Raw genomic sequence first — 14,527 nt, forward strand, 5'->3', positions numbered from 1 at the left:
GGCAAATATTGACGGGAAAAAATTTTTGCCGACGCTTGGAATAAGCGTCGGCAAATAAGAGTCGGTAATGTCCTTTTTTTGTGTAGTGTTCCAAGCATAAAGTCTTCATAAATTAGTACTACTTCCCCGCCGCCCGGCAAAACATCCTGGATGAAGAAAGATCTTAGCAAAAACAATAAAAAGAAGTAAACCACAATCATACCATCCAATCTTTTCCTAACTCCATATTTAAGATTGCTTTGCAAAAAAAAGTTGGTAAAATATACATTTTGTAGGAACTAGAACAAGTGGAAGCCTTGCTATAAACTAGAAATAAAGGTGTGACTGACCCCACAAAAAGGATTTCATAGGAACTTAATGCGTTCAAACCCTCATGAAGTAACTATTCTTATTCTACCTCAACAACGACCTCGATGGTTGTAAGATGATTTTCCCATTCTGCGAGTGCTTGAAGTGGGTGGAGAAATAGCACCACCAGATTGGAAGGGGATTATATATTTTATAAAGCCTAATACCTATCCAATAGCTCTTAGGAGACTTAAATATACTTCACTTGCAAACAACGTGCTCCACCTATAAGTTTATAAAGGAATGCAACAACCTAGGACAAAAACTAGCCGGAAAGTTTTATTTAGCTTTCTTGATCCTGTATATCCAAAATCTTTCTAGCGCACTAGCTCTCATATGCTTTTTTGTTTAAGCTCCGACATTCTCGTCAGGCTTCAATATCTCCTCATTACTCATAGATAATTAGTTGGGTCCACTCTGATACCATTACCAATGATCCATGATCTCATCTAACAAAAGTAGTTGGAAGGTGTTATTTCGGTTCTTTGACCTAGTATATGTACCCAATATTATCCCGACGCCTAATCAATGTAGGACTAAATACATGTCTTCACGAATCCTTTCATAATACAAGAAATACCTTATAGCTAGTTTTTTTGAATAAAGTTCTAAGAAGTTACAAATGATACCTGTAAGGTCCAGCACAATCCACTAACTAGCTAGCCTACGAATTGTCTGAGTGGCCTGACCCTTGGGCTTATAGCCAAGTATCACCATGTGGCCTGAAGACCCAACTCTAAATCCATCTAAGGTTTTGCCCTTATTGGAATCCTAATTGGACAAGAAGATGGATTCTGCCTCCTCCGCGAACACCAACAGAGTAGGTGGCCACTAGCTATAAGACTCGTCATCTCCTTTGTAATACTTCACAAGCACGCTCTCTTCCTCTTCTTCTTCTTCTCTCCATCTTCTTCGGATTTTTGCCATTGTTTGCCACCGCCATTGGGGCTGCGGTCATTCCTCGTTGGAAAACGAGGTATGAAGCTCTTCCACCTTTCTATTTCCTCTTTGATTTCCTCCCTTCTCGATTGAACCTTCATCGATAGGATCCGTTGAGAAATCATCAAATTTTTACTATCCCATTTTTCATTTTGCATCCTCTATTTCACCATCCTATGCTTCTCTTATTTTTTGTCTTTCGTGCTGGTCAACATTGCTATCATCACCATCACGATAGTTGCCAGAAACTAGAGCTCCGCTAAAACCCAACGCCTTCACCATTGGCCTTCTAGCCTCCACCCTCAGTTTAAGTACCAAAACTAGCCCCTACTTCTTTTCTCTCTTCTCCACTCTTTCTCTCTCCTCTTCTCTCTCTATTATCTTTCTCTATAATGTTGGGTCGACCCTAAAGAGTCCCTCCCTATGACCCTAGTTAACCTTATCTATAGCTTAGTCTGATTTTTGTTCCATGATTTGACTGGTAAGGTTACCCAGATCAGATCAACTCAAGCTGTCCTACATTGCCATATATAGCCACCATAACTTCCTCCACCCTTTTGCTCATGATTATCCACCATTACTCTACTTCTCTAATTTATGGGCTCAATCTTGTGTGGGTGCATTGAGACTTAGGGTTTTCATTTTAAATTTAATCATTGCTAAATTTTAATAGAAATATAATTCTGAATATTAGGTTCCAAAGATGACTTTCAGAATTAGTTGGATTTGTCTACTTGTTGTTCTTGAAGGTAGGTAATGATCCACCTTCTCTAGATTTCTATTGGTAAATAGGAATGTATCAAGCAACGCACATATTATGCATGTCCCCCTTTTCTGGGGGTTAAAAGGAAAAAAAGAAAAGTTAGAAAGAGATTTTTTTAAAAAGAAAAGTTAGACATCGAAGAGATGCATTCATCTCCAATCTTTTATTTCCATTAATTTCTTTTTATTTGACCTTTTAGATTTTTTTAAATAGAAAAGAAGATAAAAACCTAGAACACAAAGATTAATCTTCTCTCCTGGTTCACATCTTCAAACATATTATAGAGAAAAATGCATGCGCTTTTAAATCTGTTTAACTCAAAATAGCTGAGGAGAGAAAAGGTCTTTGTTTTTTAGGGTACTTCCGGGCCAGTGGAGATGGAGTGTAGCTTGTAGCTCATAGGTTAGAGGATTAGAGCACATAGCTATGAACCATGATGTTGGGGATTCAAATCCCTCCTTGCCCATAACTACTGATTTGGTAACTCTCCCCATGTTTGTCAATAAAGTTGATCGTATGTAACGGTAGTCTTGTAGCATTGCTAATAATATGACGGGCTTATATGCTCTACCATGACCGGCCTTTGCCAGCTTTATTTTCCAATTCTATGTTGTCTTGAGTGTTTGCATCCTCCTTCCTCCATTCAATACCATGCCAGCCTGCATTGACCGCAACCTTGTATCAGACCTTGGAATTTGCTTAAGATATTGTCAATTCTTTCATCTCTTTCAACCCAATTCATGATGTCAAAGGTGATTAACTTATTATTCAGACTTCTTTGGACCTCCTAGAAGTTGACAATCACCATGTAAGGATGCACTACCAAAGGAGGAGGGGAAAAGCAAATATTTAAGTCATGGATTTGTGAATGTTGACGATGAATTGGAAAGATTCATCTTCCAAGTCATAGAACTTCCATGAGGAGCTTAGAGTAGGCAAGAGTCAGCTACTGTTTTAAAGGAGGAGGGGAAAAGCAAATATTTAAGTCATGAATTTGTGAATGTTTGACGATGAATTGGAAAGATTCATCTTCCAAGTCATGGAACTTCCATGAGGAGCTTAGAGTAGGCAAGAGTCAGCTACTGTTTTAAATAAATTTGCTGGTAGAAAGAAACTCTAAAATAACATACACGTCAAGATATAGGACTGGATTTGTTGGCTTGTACACATCTGAGAATCTTGCCAAGTCTTTTATTATTTTGCATTTAAGATGATGAGGATGGGATTAGCATGTTCCTGAGAGAAAGAAACAAGAATTACGATGACTTTAGCCTAGATGCTAAGAAACTTTATGTTAATTTCTGCTGGGGAAACAGCATATTCTTTTGGGTTTTCCTCCTCTCTTTTTTGGATAATTGCTTTTTGTTAGTGAAAATGCTGATGCAATCAAATCAGAGTGCTCAAACTAGAAATTGGCATATGCTAATGCACGTAATGTTACCTACGAAGGCTTTTTCTGAAAACCCATCTCAATCTTGCTATGTTTAACTATAGGAACTTACAAATTTCTAACAATTGTTATGGTCATATGCATATTGCTCTAAAAGCTAATACCTCTCTCTAAATTTTTCAAATAGAAAGATACTAGGGTGTTGGTAAAGCCAATATCGTACTTGACACGAAGGACACTTCTTCCTATTTCAATTACTTCATTGATTTGTTTTGCCAGATTAAAATACTATTTGAAATTCCATGTTTTTTAAATGTACTTATAATTATGTTATCTCTCCTAATTTATAAGATGCGTGTTCACAAAGAAATGAGCGCATATAGTAATTTCACATTCTTAGATGTACAAAGGGACTAACCTGTAGTTTCACTTGCTCTGACGCGGACGCGTAAGAGCTTTGCAAGTCTTGGACGTTATATGAAACATATGCGCTCCCTTTCTCTATTGAACCATGGTCAAATGGGAAAAAAATCCAAAAACTATTTAGAAACTCTTGAATTATTTACGAATTTTGACAGGCCAAATGGTTTGTTAATTGCCATTAATGTCCCAATTCATGGATTATAATTAATGATACTTTTTTTTTTTGGTACAACGCGGTTCACATCCTACGGATGTGGATACGGCCAACAAAATCTGAAAATAACAAAGCAAAAGGAAACTCTGGCACTGTATCGCGCTCCCTTCAAACAAAGCCTCCAGAATGGTGAGCCACATAGGAAGCGACTCAATCAGCTGCACAATTCACTTCCCTGTATACGTGTATAGCCTGATAGGTGTCACATGCCTGCAAGAGTCTGCGAATGTCCAGAAGCAGCGGCCTACCCTCACCTACACGACCCCGACCCCTGATCTAGTTAATCACAGTGGCCGAGTCGCCCTCAAGAATAATCTGGTCTGCACCAAGTGTCTGTCTCGTATAGGATATGCCCTCTCAGGCGGCTCGGAGCTCAGCACACACCACCGACGAATCGAAGATCCGCTGTTCTCCCGTCGCCACTAGTCTGTAATCATGATCTTGAATGACGAAGCCTACACCTCCGTCTCTCCCATCAGCAGCTATATTGCTATCGAAATTCACCTTCAGGAAGCCAGGAGGTGGGACACCCAGGATACGAAAATATATATGGACGCTACAAGAGCAGAAGGGGTATCTCAGATGTCCCTGGCCAACTCGGTAGGTAATATTATCTTTTACTGTGAAGTTGGCATATTGTTTAAAAGAGAAAGTAATGACTAGGTATTTTAGTTGGTATTATTTATCTTCCTTCCACGCTCTTCTTTTTCATGAATGAATATAGGAAGATATTTGATTCGGCTTTTCTATTTTTTCTTGATATCTTTTTATCAAAGTAAACTCTTTGCTAACCTTTTTCCAGTTCTCAAATTCTTTCCTACTGCTCTTGGATCCCAAAACGTCTTGGCACCGTAAACCCAGTTCTAGACAAAGATACGTGCACCCAAGTCCTGTTGCAGTCGGAAAAGTTATTTTTTACGTACCAGGCCGCCTCTCCCTCGTCGTCATCCTTGCGTCGGCCCTGGACTCTGACGGTGAAAACAACAACCATCAAAGTTTTTAACCGAGTAAAAATCCATGAGTAGGTTCCGGTCACAGAGATCCTGTTGAAGCCGTCAGAGAGACGAGAGAGCGAGAGAGTCCCGGGATATGGAGCAGGTACGCCGGCCAACCAGTATTTATTCGAGCAACGCCAAAAGACTCCAATAAGATCATCATCACAGCAGATTAAAATCTTTCAACCAGACCAATATTTTTCTACTTAAGATTGATTGATTGATTGCCGTGGAGGAGCTGCAGCCAAGCCAAGCAGTACGTGATATATATGGCCATTGTCTTGTCCATCCTCTGTATAAACCAAAGTCTGGTGCAGTGGAACAGTAAAGAAAGGGTTAATACGGTACACAGAAAAGGCCGTCGCATTGGACGCGCGAACACTGACAAAGAGAAAGATAAAAGGAGAGAAGGGGAAGAAGAGGTAAGTAGCCTAGAAAAAGAACAAAGATTTAGAAAGGAAAGAAGGAAAGAGAGAGGGGACCTGACCAAACTTTTCAGCTGGTTTCTCGTGCGCTTCCTCCCCTCCGCCTCTCCCGTTTGACCGCCCGTTGCCCCTCATCACTTTTCCCCACCCAAACGAAATATACTCCTTCCTTTCTTCTATAAATATAGTTTTTCCTTTTCCTTTCTCCAATTTACTAATTGAACGAATTAAATAGGCCAGTCCGTTCCTTTTTCTAGACGAACGGTCGTGTAGGGAGAGAGAGAGAGAGAGAGAGGTGGGCTGGGTATAAAAGAGGATAGGTGGTGAGAGCCGTGGTTGCCTCCGAATCTGCTCGCTGTGGACTTGTTTAGAAGAGCACAAGTAACAGCAGCACCGTAATGGCCGTGGAAGCACAGAACCGCTCAAGCGCCTTCGCTCCGGATTACCGCGGCAGGTGAGAGAAACCTTCTCGAGCCATGAGGAGAGAAGGGAAGAAAAGGATTTAGATTTCATGCCCCCCCTCTCTCTTTCTTTGCTCTTTGCTCTTTCCTTTAAACCGGGTGTTTCCTTCTTTTCTTGCGGGGCGCTTCTTTTGGTTTCGTAATCCGAGCCACTGAGTAGAGAGCGAGAGCGACAGCGAGAGAGAGAGGGAGAGAGAGTTTCGGTTTTTTATCCTCCTTTCCTTCCTCTTGTTTCTAACTCCTCTCTCCCGTCTCCTTCTTCTTCTTTATATACAGAGATAGAGACTCCCTCTTCGTAATTACTCCGAGTAACGCCCTCCTTGAAGCCCACGTCCGTCTCGGTGAGCAAGCCACTCCTCCTCCCTACTTCTTCGTCTCTCGACATTATGATCTTTAATGGCTTCTTTGGATTGATGACGGTTGCAGGAGAGCAGCAGAAGATCTTGATTAATGGAGCGGGGATCAGCGACCCGGAGAGCGAGCTGACACGCAATGCTTCTGGATCGAGGAAGAGGAGTCGAGACGACGGCGAAGTCATGGTTCTACCCCAGGCTGGCCACTGCAACAACCACCAGCAGCAGCAACAGATGCGATTTGCCACCGTGATCAACCCAAACTATGCCGGGTTGCAGCTGTTCTACGAGCAGAGCCGGCTGCAGGGGTCCGCCGGCACTTCCACCAGCGGCCGGCTGCCGGCCATCCCCCCACTCGTACAGGACCTCGTCTCTCATCTCGACCACCAGAGCCTCGAGATCGACGCCCTCATCGGATTCCAGGTACCGAATCTATTCCTGCGATTCGATTCTTGCATGTGAAAGCGAATTAAACTTGATCTCGTGATGGCTCTTTGCGAGATTAGAGCGAGAAGTTTCGTTCGGGATTGGAGGAGGCGCGGAAGAGGCATTGCCGGGCTCTGATGTCGATCCTGGAGCAGAGGGCGGAGAAGAGGCTTAAAGAAAAGGAAGCGGAGTTAGAGAGCGTGAGCCGGAGGAACGCGGAGCTGGAGGAGAAGGCCAGGCAGGTCGAGGCGGAGAGCCAGATCTGGTTCAACATGGCCAAGAACAACGAGGCCATCGCCGCCAGCCTGAGGACCACCCTGGATCAAGTCCTCCTCCGGAACGCCGCCGGCTGCGGGGGTGGCCGGCCCAAGGAGGGATACGGCGACAGCGATGGCGCCCCGTTCCCGGCTGATGATGCCCAGTCGTGCTGCTTCGAGGACGAGGCGGCGGTAGCGGCGGCGGGGGGGATCTTCTGCGGCGGCAGAGAGGAGCTCCGGTGGCGGAGATCATGCAAGGTGTGCGGGGAAAAGGAGGTAACTTTTGTGCTGCTCCCCTGCCGGCATCTTTGCTTGTGCAAGGACTGCGAATCGATGACTGATACGTGCCCCATCTGCCAAGCATGGAAGAATGCCAGTTTCCAAATATTTATGCCCTGACGACGTTCTTAATTAGATTTTCTTTTGCTTAGAATTTTGGAAGGCACTTGGCGTTCTGTCAGACAACTGCTAAACTGGAACACAGAATAGTCTTCTAATGATGCTAAGAATCGTGCAGAGGTTCCTCTGTGTTATTATTTTGATTGCCACCCGCAAGTTTTCTGAGAAGAAAAGAAGAAAATTTTATTAAAATTATTCTTTGGAATTAATGGATTTTTTTCACTTTTTAAGACAATTTTTTTCCTTTAATAACTCAATAATGACAAGAAACATATCCAAGGAACAGTTAAAAAGAGTTTTCTACATGGAATTGTAGTCTAATTTTTTTCTGAAATATACTAGGTCAAATGTCAATAGTTAGAGGGAGCAAGTCTTGACAGGGTTTGAATCATGATATTAAAAATGAGAAATATAGGTGGTTAGCATAGGGAGTGTCAAAATTCAACCTAAAGGCTGATGAGTCTATAAATATATAAGCATGACTTAAGCCATTCACCAATCCAATATGGTATTATTTCTAAAAACCATTTGATAGGCAAATCCGTTAGGAGTCTGAAGGCATGAAGCATGAGGTTGGAAAAGAGAAAGGGCTAGCACAAAGAGTGTTAAAATCTGACCCAATAGCAAATTCCATCTAAAAAACCAGAAGCATAGGTGGCTATCATAGGTAAATAGGCCTATGAGCTTATAAGCACGACTAAAGTCCTTTTAACCTATCCAATATTGGACTATTTCTCCAATACCTATCAGTTGGAAAAACGGATCAAGAAGGATCATAGGCCCCGATAGGTTAAAATTTGATCCAAAGGTTTAAGCTAATAGATGGATGGACCCATACTTATACAAGCATTGCTAGATTTCTTGGCCTATCCAATAGGAAACTATTTCTCAATTGGGAGTTAGGCCTTGAAGCATAAGGCAATAATAAGAAACATATATGAGGGGTGTAAAAGTTGTTGGAGTTTGAATTTAAAAAAAATTAAAAAAAATTTATCTTCTTATCTTTAGTTGTTTTAAATACTTTAAGATATCTCCTAATCTTTGTCATGCATTCATTTTTCAAAATATTTCATACATTTTGCTTTCACAATTTTGGTAGATACAGTATTGTTCACTTTCTTAGCAAATGAAAACAAATCAAGGCATTTTCTCTTTTTAAGATATCTTTCCATTTTCAACACTATCAAAGATTGCATATCTACATGATCCAACAACCATTATGCATGGTGTCTGATCATGCGGCATTCCTGTGTTTATCGTAACTTGTAAACTAAACCATGTCTCGTATTCCGATACACATGTAGATGGGAGTTAAATTCGTCGAATTAATGCAACTCTAGATTTGGCTCGGGAGTTGTTTATTGGGTCCAATTAGCCTTTACTGATAATGCAAGGTGCACATAAGACAAGATCAGCAATAAATGCATACAAATTTGGCGTTACGATGTCTACTTTATTAATATTTCTTTCGACCAGGCAGAGAGGCTACATGAGAGCATCCATTTTATGTATGTTTTATATTATTAGATGTATTTTATATATCATTAGACAATAAACCAATCTGGTCGTGCTCTTCTAGCTAGAAGAAAATTATATTCTGAAAAATTTTGATGCAACATGTCCTAGGACGCTATATTGGGATCCCGTCAAGTTGTGATCCACATTGACAAATGGCGTCAATATGATCCAAGTGGAAGAATGTTGGATTCCGTTCCATAGAATTCACATTTTATAAAAAAATTAATTTAAGGTCAAAAGATCTAGCTATTTATAATATATATATATATATAATATTTAACAACATCTACATTTTCATGTTTTCTAGGATCAATTGAAGATCCAGCTAATAAGCTTGCGATAATCTTTGTCTTGCATTCATTTTTCAAAATGTAGGGTTAGATCATTGTAATCTAGATGAGCAATTTATGCTATAACTTAATAGTTTAACAATCCAACTAAAATAATAAAGAGTAAAGTGATGTTCTCAACATGATAGAAGTTAAATTGTCTGAGGAGAAAACATAACAAAAACACCATGGGGTGAAAGCTTTTTATGGAAGATTGAAATTAAATCCAGAGCATTTTGGAGCAAGAGGGGTTATGACCAAGTTCTATACTTGAAAAAATATTGCCTAAATGTTTCATATTAGAGCCCTTTAATTTTTTCCTCAAAATAGATTTCTTAAGAAAGATAAATTGGAGGGAGAGTATCAATCACAATATGCAGAGTTATTTATAAATTCAAATATTTTGCATGAAAAAGCTATTTAACTGTTGAATTTGTAGAAAAGATTTGCCTTCTTTACTTTTTTTCAAAAATATTTTGTTTTGAATTTTACTAGAACACTATGTCCTTATTATCTTAAATACTTACTAAAAAATTTTGAAGTATGCATCGACATGTATAATGAACATTTATCTAAAATAAGGCCTATGGTCTAATAGAGTCCTAAATATATTTTTTTCGCACAAAGAATAAAAATAGCCTTTTATACTTATATCATAATGAAAGGGGACATTTTTTTTGCAAAAAACCTTAGAAATTTTGTTTTTGTTCATAATAATTAAATTCTTCATTGTATGAATCAACTAATATGTCCTATAGCACTCATGTAATTGGTTTTATTAATCAAAGCATGATTCATACGATAAATTAACATCTTTTATATTAGTTATCTAATTAGTTAAAACACAAGTCCCAAAATAATTTAGTGTAATAATTTTGTTTAGTTGAAAGCTTAGATAGTTTAAATTTTGACACACTTTCTTTAATTGTAACTAATTAATATAAAAAAAAAAATACGTAATCAATATTCTTCGAAACAAGCATTTTTACTAACTTTCTTAGTGCTAGAGGAAATAGTTTTATCTCGCAGTAGTGGAAATACCAATTCCTGAAATTATAACTTATAAGATCCATGTTAGGCAAGTCCTTAATTATCATCTAATGAAGCAAACTTGATATGAAGTATAGAATATTCACCAACAATGGTTACATTATTAATAGTTCGATTCTTTTAGACCAAAACTTCCATAATAAAAAGAGCTAATTTTGGACCATAAATTTGCATATTGCTTTCTAATTAATTCTTTTAGATTTGCATATTAGTTAATCTGAACACGAAACTCAATGCATATACGACTTTTGATCTACATTGAGTATGATTGGAACTAACAATCATCACTTTAGCAAAGGCCCCTTCATCTCTTTATGACTTGACGCTTGAAGTTCCATCTTCCGATATTTTCTTAAAATGCTTGTCTAAAATGATTTAAAATGTAATATTGGATCTTTGCATACAAAAAGAAGATAAGAAAAGAATAGATTGGAGATGAAGCTAGTAGAAGGGAGAAAGGAATCCTGGTCCATAAATCTACATATGGACTTAAAAAAAGTACTTAAATCCATAGCTCTCATGGTGTCAAAAATTATTATTTATGTAGGTCATTCTAAAATGCGGGCAACTCCTAACCACAACAAGGTTAATGTAGGTTAAAAGGAGGACTTAAATGATAACGAATGTAACTTCGTGAATACATAAAAAAATATAAAGAATTGAGGGAGGGATTCATGTGTAAATCCAGAACATTTTTAAAACTAATACAGATACAAGAGCTTAAATAATTGCTATGAAATAGAATTAAAATGAGAACAGCGAAAGGTGCAATGTTTGGTTGACAAAGGGGCCCGTTTCTCCATGAAAGCATTGGTGGATTGGCGGATCTCATCTGCCTTTGTGTCCCCCAAGAGGTCTGTGCAAAAATGAGTCCCAGCGTCCCACCACTTTGGCTTTTATTTAATGCCATTATTAGTTGCATGCAGTGCCCGTTGCTGCTAACCTGACTCCAATTTATTTATAACTCCTCCCCACCCCCCAAGCTCCTCTTTAGCCCAACTGTCATCAAATATTTAATTACGTTCCTCACTTGCTACATATGTTCTTGGCTTCTTGCTTGATTATTCTGATTTAATAAATTTTAAGTGAAGATGCTTATTCGGCATCGCTTTCATTTTTTTAAAATAAAATAATTATTTATATTTTTTTAATTTTAAAAATATAAATATTTGCATAATTAATTATTTTTTAAAAACAACCATGGGAATGGTGATGGAAATAGTGGTAGTTGTAGTCGAGATAGTGGATGCAACAATGGTGTTGGTGGGAGCTAGGTTTGATGGTGGCATAGTGGAGGTAATAATGATGGTGGCGACGATAGTGGTCGCAAGAGCACTAACAATGGACTGGAGGTGATGACAACAACAATATTAATATATAGTAGAGGTGGTAACGTTGGGGCTTGGCTGCGCATCCACTTGAAGCAAAGCCCTTTAGGATTGTACATATGCATGCTGTATGTTGCTCTTTATTTTGGATGCATCCTTCAAAACAAATCATGTGCCAATGTATTAGCCCGCATTGGCGGGGTCTTCAACATAACCGGGTCGAAATTCAAATAGTTCTAAATTTCATATTTCAGTTCTAAAATTATGTTGTGTTATAATCAATCAATCATATCTATAATATGATCATATATCATCATAATATTCCAAAATAACATATTCCATAATAATATACTATCCATCAAATTCATACATCATGAATATAATCACTCAAAAGTTCTAAATATAATAATTTAATGATTGCTAATAAATTTAGAAAAAGTGAAATATTACTTATCTTGCGAGTGAATGCAAAGTATCATTCCAATCAATTTCAAAAAAATCCTTCTAAGATCATGGTATTTGAAAATTTATATTCTCATTAGAATTTATCATGATTATTCTAAAAATAGAAACCTTAATTCTACCACCCTCATATGACTGACCTAGTGGAAGTGCTCGACATCCTAGTCGGTTCTATCAAAGCAGAATTTATCTGATCATACTCGTACTAGGATATAGAAGTTTCGATAGAGATTAGGGTGAGCAATTTTAACAATATTCGGAAAGGGCCAAGGTGAGAGCTGGCGTGCCTTCCGCCGGCTATGGATCAGAGTCTTTCATAGGGTTGATCCAAAATCATAGAAAGAGGTACCATATTCGGATCCAACATCTATAGAAAAAGCAAGTAGAAAGAGAAAGTTCATCAGAGAGAAAAGATAGAAAACTGAGAGAAGAGAGAGAAAGAAAGCTTCTCTCTCTAACAAAGAAAGAAGAAGAAAGAGGGTGGCTACAGATAGTGCCTCGGGTCATAAATCCACGACCGGCCAACATGCGACCGATAATGGTTGGCAGCTGGTAGTGTCTAAAACCAACAAAAACAGGGGAACCGAAGCTTTTTCATTGTTTTTAGCCATTGGTCTCTCATCGTCGGCCATTACTTTGCTAAGAAGGGTCGGTGGGAGGACAGAGAGCCGATCAAGTGTCCGATATTAGGAGGCGGTGACATTGGTGGCCAGAGAAAAGAAAAGAGGCACCGGTTTTCACAAAAATAGGGAAAAACAAGACATCCGATTCTTTACAAAAATCTGGCGATCATTGGCCAGAATCAAAGCTTTCAAGGGCCATAGAATTGAGAGGGGCCAATCCAAAGTTACTGAATTCTTATTTGGCTTTTGGCAACGGTTGGCCATGGCAATGGCGTTGACACAGTTAATGATCGTGGAAGAAATCGAAGAGGAATCCGGCAACGGCCTCAATCGGGGATCTAAGTTCTCCGATGTGGTGGAACAGGGATGAGGAGGGAGCTCTAAATAGAGCTCAGCCACAGTCGGATTTCGACCTGGAGTCGGATTCCATCCGACCAACTCAAATAGGAAGAAGACTTCCATCAAGAATCCTCTTCTTTCCAAACACGTGCACAGCACATGCCCTTTTTTTTTTGTCATCGTTGAGCTAACTCCTTTGGGCCAAATAGTCTAGGCCAAACCTTTCTCAACTGGGCCGGTCCAATGGACCAGGCCTAGTTCACGAAAAGGGTGGAGTATCACACGTCATTTTATGTACATGGTTTTCTTGAAAGAGAGTGTATACAATACAATATTTGATTTCTTTTTAAAGAAAAATAATGGAATTAATACTTTTATATGCTGGAAAATTACATTTCATTTTTAATTTTCTTTTTTAGCTACTTCTTCCTCATCTAAGAAAGAGTTGTGCATGGACATACTCGTAACCTTCCTCTTGCAAAGAGACTAAGAGGAGGAAAAATTGGACATAACAATCTCTCCAACCCTTGGAAGAGCTGTAGGTAACAACTGCCAGTTCTTTATCGGTGATGCTGGAGTAATATGTAGATCATGTATACCTTTCAAATATTACACTTGGAAGCAAATGCCTTAAATTTATAAGGATGGGATGTGACACAAGATGCCTCTTTATGTTCTATATTATTTCATTTTGAATAATTTGGGAGTGGATTTATCAAACTAATTAGTTACAGTTTTGCATTTTTGTAAGCTGTTCATCTATATATATGTTTTATATCAGCAAAAGTTCAATATTCCTCATGAGTGCAAGAAAGAGATACTATTTTAGTTTAATTCTGTATATGTGCAATGGAGGTACAACTTGTGACATGCATACATATATAGAGAATGATAGCACTTATGAGGAGAGAGTACAAAATAAATCTGATGGTGTGACTAAAGATGACTAGAAAATGTTAATGGAATACTGAAAATTGAATGACTTCAAAGTAAGAGATTAGATATGGTATTAGATTTCTTTTGCTTTTTTGTAAACTAATCATTTTAATAATTTATTATTTTTATGTCCTTTAATCTTGATTAGAAAGTCTCCTTAAAACATAAGCAAAAGAGGATTAAGAAGAGTGCAGCTCATAGGATTAGCACTGAACCATTTACTCAAGTCAAGACTGAAATGGTGTAGAATTTATTATAAGTAAAAAATTATAATAATTGCTTTCCTTTTCCTCATAGAAATGGTGGCATGCTCTACTGATTTATTGTGTAATAATAGACAAAGGATGGTGCGCCAACTTTTATAACAGAATTTTGGAACGCAACTCATAAAGGCTTAATGGAACTTGAGTTATCACCAGGCTGAAAATGCCATGGAAACTACCGTTCTTTTACAAGAATTATAAAAAATATGCTAATTTTTGGCTTATCGAATGCTAGTCCATTTAATTTATTTGCCGTATGTCATTGAATGTAGACCCAGTTATAGGA

The 14,527-nt window shown here is 38.4% G+C and overlaps 1 protein-coding gene across 1 annotated transcript; it reads left to right on the plus strand.

The window, feature by feature from the left end:
* Positions 1-5,550: 5,550 nt before the first annotated feature.
* On the plus strand, positions 5,551-7,585 carry LOC103721484 (probable BOI-related E3 ubiquitin-protein ligase 2). Its single transcript, XM_008811725.4, has 4 exons — positions 5,551-5,951; positions 6,235-6,299; positions 6,385-6,734; positions 6,818-7,585. The coding sequence occupies exons 1-4, from the start codon at positions 5,896-5,898 to the stop codon at positions 7,391-7,393; spliced, it is 1,047 nt and encodes a 348-aa protein (XP_008809947.2). The 5' UTR covers positions 5,551-5,895; the 3' UTR covers positions 7,394-7,585.
* Positions 7,586-14,527: the final 6,942 nt, after the last annotated feature.

The sequence above is a fragment of the Phoenix dactylifera genome, unplaced genomic scaffold (genome assembly GCF_009389715.1).
Source record: "Phoenix dactylifera cultivar Barhee BC4 unplaced genomic scaffold, palm_55x_up_171113_PBpolish2nd_filt_p 000214F, whole genome shotgun sequence".
In the NCBI taxonomy this organism is placed as follows: domain Eukaryota; kingdom Viridiplantae; phylum Streptophyta; class Magnoliopsida; order Arecales; family Arecaceae; genus Phoenix; species Phoenix dactylifera.

Coding starts and splice junctions, on each gene's coding strand:
- LOC103721484 (XM_008811725.4), top strand. CDS start 5,896: ATGGCCGTGGAAGCACAGAACCGCTCAAGCGCCTTCGCTCCGGATTAC. Junction 5,952..6,234: donor GCTCCGGATTACCGCGGCAG/GTGAGAGAAACC, acceptor CTTTATATACAG/AGATAGAGACTCCCTCTTCG. Junction 6,300..6,384: donor TGAAGCCCACGTCCGTCTCG/GTGAGCAAGCCA, acceptor TGACGGTTGCAG/GAGAGCAGCAGAAGATCTTG.